The 1,051-nt window shown below is 58.3% G+C and overlaps 1 protein-coding gene across 1 annotated transcript in view; it reads left to right on the top strand.

Annotated features, from left to right (window-relative positions):
• Positions 1–61: 61 nt before the first annotated feature.
• The window catches only part of TK1 (thymidine kinase 1, soluble), a gene marked incomplete at both ends in the record, with an annotated part of 1,307 nt that continues 317 nt past the window's right edge, over positions 62–1,051 (top strand). The window contains 3 exons of the mRNA XM_010017021.1: positions 62–155; positions 459–548; positions 633–752. Of these exons, the coding sequence (XP_010015323.1) occupies positions 62–155; positions 459–548; positions 633–752 (304 nt within the window). The remainder of the gene's footprint in view (positions 156–458; positions 549–632; positions 753–1,051) is intronic.

Raw genomic sequence — 1,051 nt, 5'->3', positions numbered from 1 at the left:
CACCCCCGCCCTGCGGGGCCAGCAGCCCGGCTGCCGGCCTCACCCACTCTCCCCTCCCAAGGAACACCATGGAGGCCATGCCAGCCTGTCTCCTCAAAGACGTGTACCAGGAGGCACTGAACTCCACAGTCATCGGCATCGATGAGGGCCAGTTCGTAAGTGCCAGGGCAGGTCCTGGGGAGCTCTGCAGGATGGGAGCTCCCCCGTGCAGCCCAAGGTCTGAATCCTGGGGGGATGGGGGTGGGGAGAAGGACTACTCTGGGGCTGTTTGATCCCCCTGAACTGTGCTTCTACAGTCAAACCTTGTCCTCAACTCCTGCAGGCTGAGGACAGTGGGGCCAGAGCCCATTTTATGGGTAGGCAGCATGGCTCCAGTATTCTTTGTGCCCTGTGCTGCTGGATCCTGAGTAAAGTGCTGCCCCTTCTTCCTCCTGACTCTGTTTCGGTACCTCCTCTAGTTCCCAGACATCGTGGAGTTCTGTGAGATGATGGCCAACACCGGGAAAACCATCATCGTTGCTGCTCTTGATGGCACTTTCCAGAGAAAGGTAAAACATTTGTTCTAGGACAGCACCTGCTTTGAGCCCCCCCTAGAACCCATCCAACAGAACCATCCTGCTATCTTGCCACAGGCCTTCGGAAGCATCCTGAACCTGGTGCCACTGGCGGAGAGCGTGGTGAAGCTGAACGCTGTGTGCATGGAGTGCTACCGAGAGGCCTCCTACACGAAGAGGCTGGGAGCAGAGAGGGAGGTGAGTTCTATGGAGCCAGGCTGAAAGAGCTGGGCTTGTCCAGCCTGGAGAAGAGAAGGCTTCTTAAGGGGAGACCTTAGAGTAGCCAGTGCCTAAAGGGGCTCCAGGAAACCTGGAGAGGGGCTTTGGACAAGGGCCTGTAGGGACAGGACAAGGGGAATGGCTTGAACCTGCCAGAGGGGAGACTGAGATGATCTCTGAGGCAGAAGCTCTTCTCTGTGAGGATGCTGAGGTGCTGGCACAGGTTGCCCAGAGAAGCTGTGGCTGGCCCCTCCCCTGCAGGGTTTCAACGCCGGGTG

This window comes from Nestor notabilis, unplaced genomic scaffold (genome assembly GCF_000696875.1).
Source record: "Nestor notabilis isolate BGI_N333 unplaced genomic scaffold, ASM69687v1 scaffold27126, whole genome shotgun sequence".
Taxonomy (NCBI): domain Eukaryota; kingdom Metazoa; phylum Chordata; class Aves; order Psittaciformes; family Psittacidae; genus Nestor; species Nestor notabilis.
This window is presented reverse-complemented; position numbering and strand designations above follow the sequence as displayed.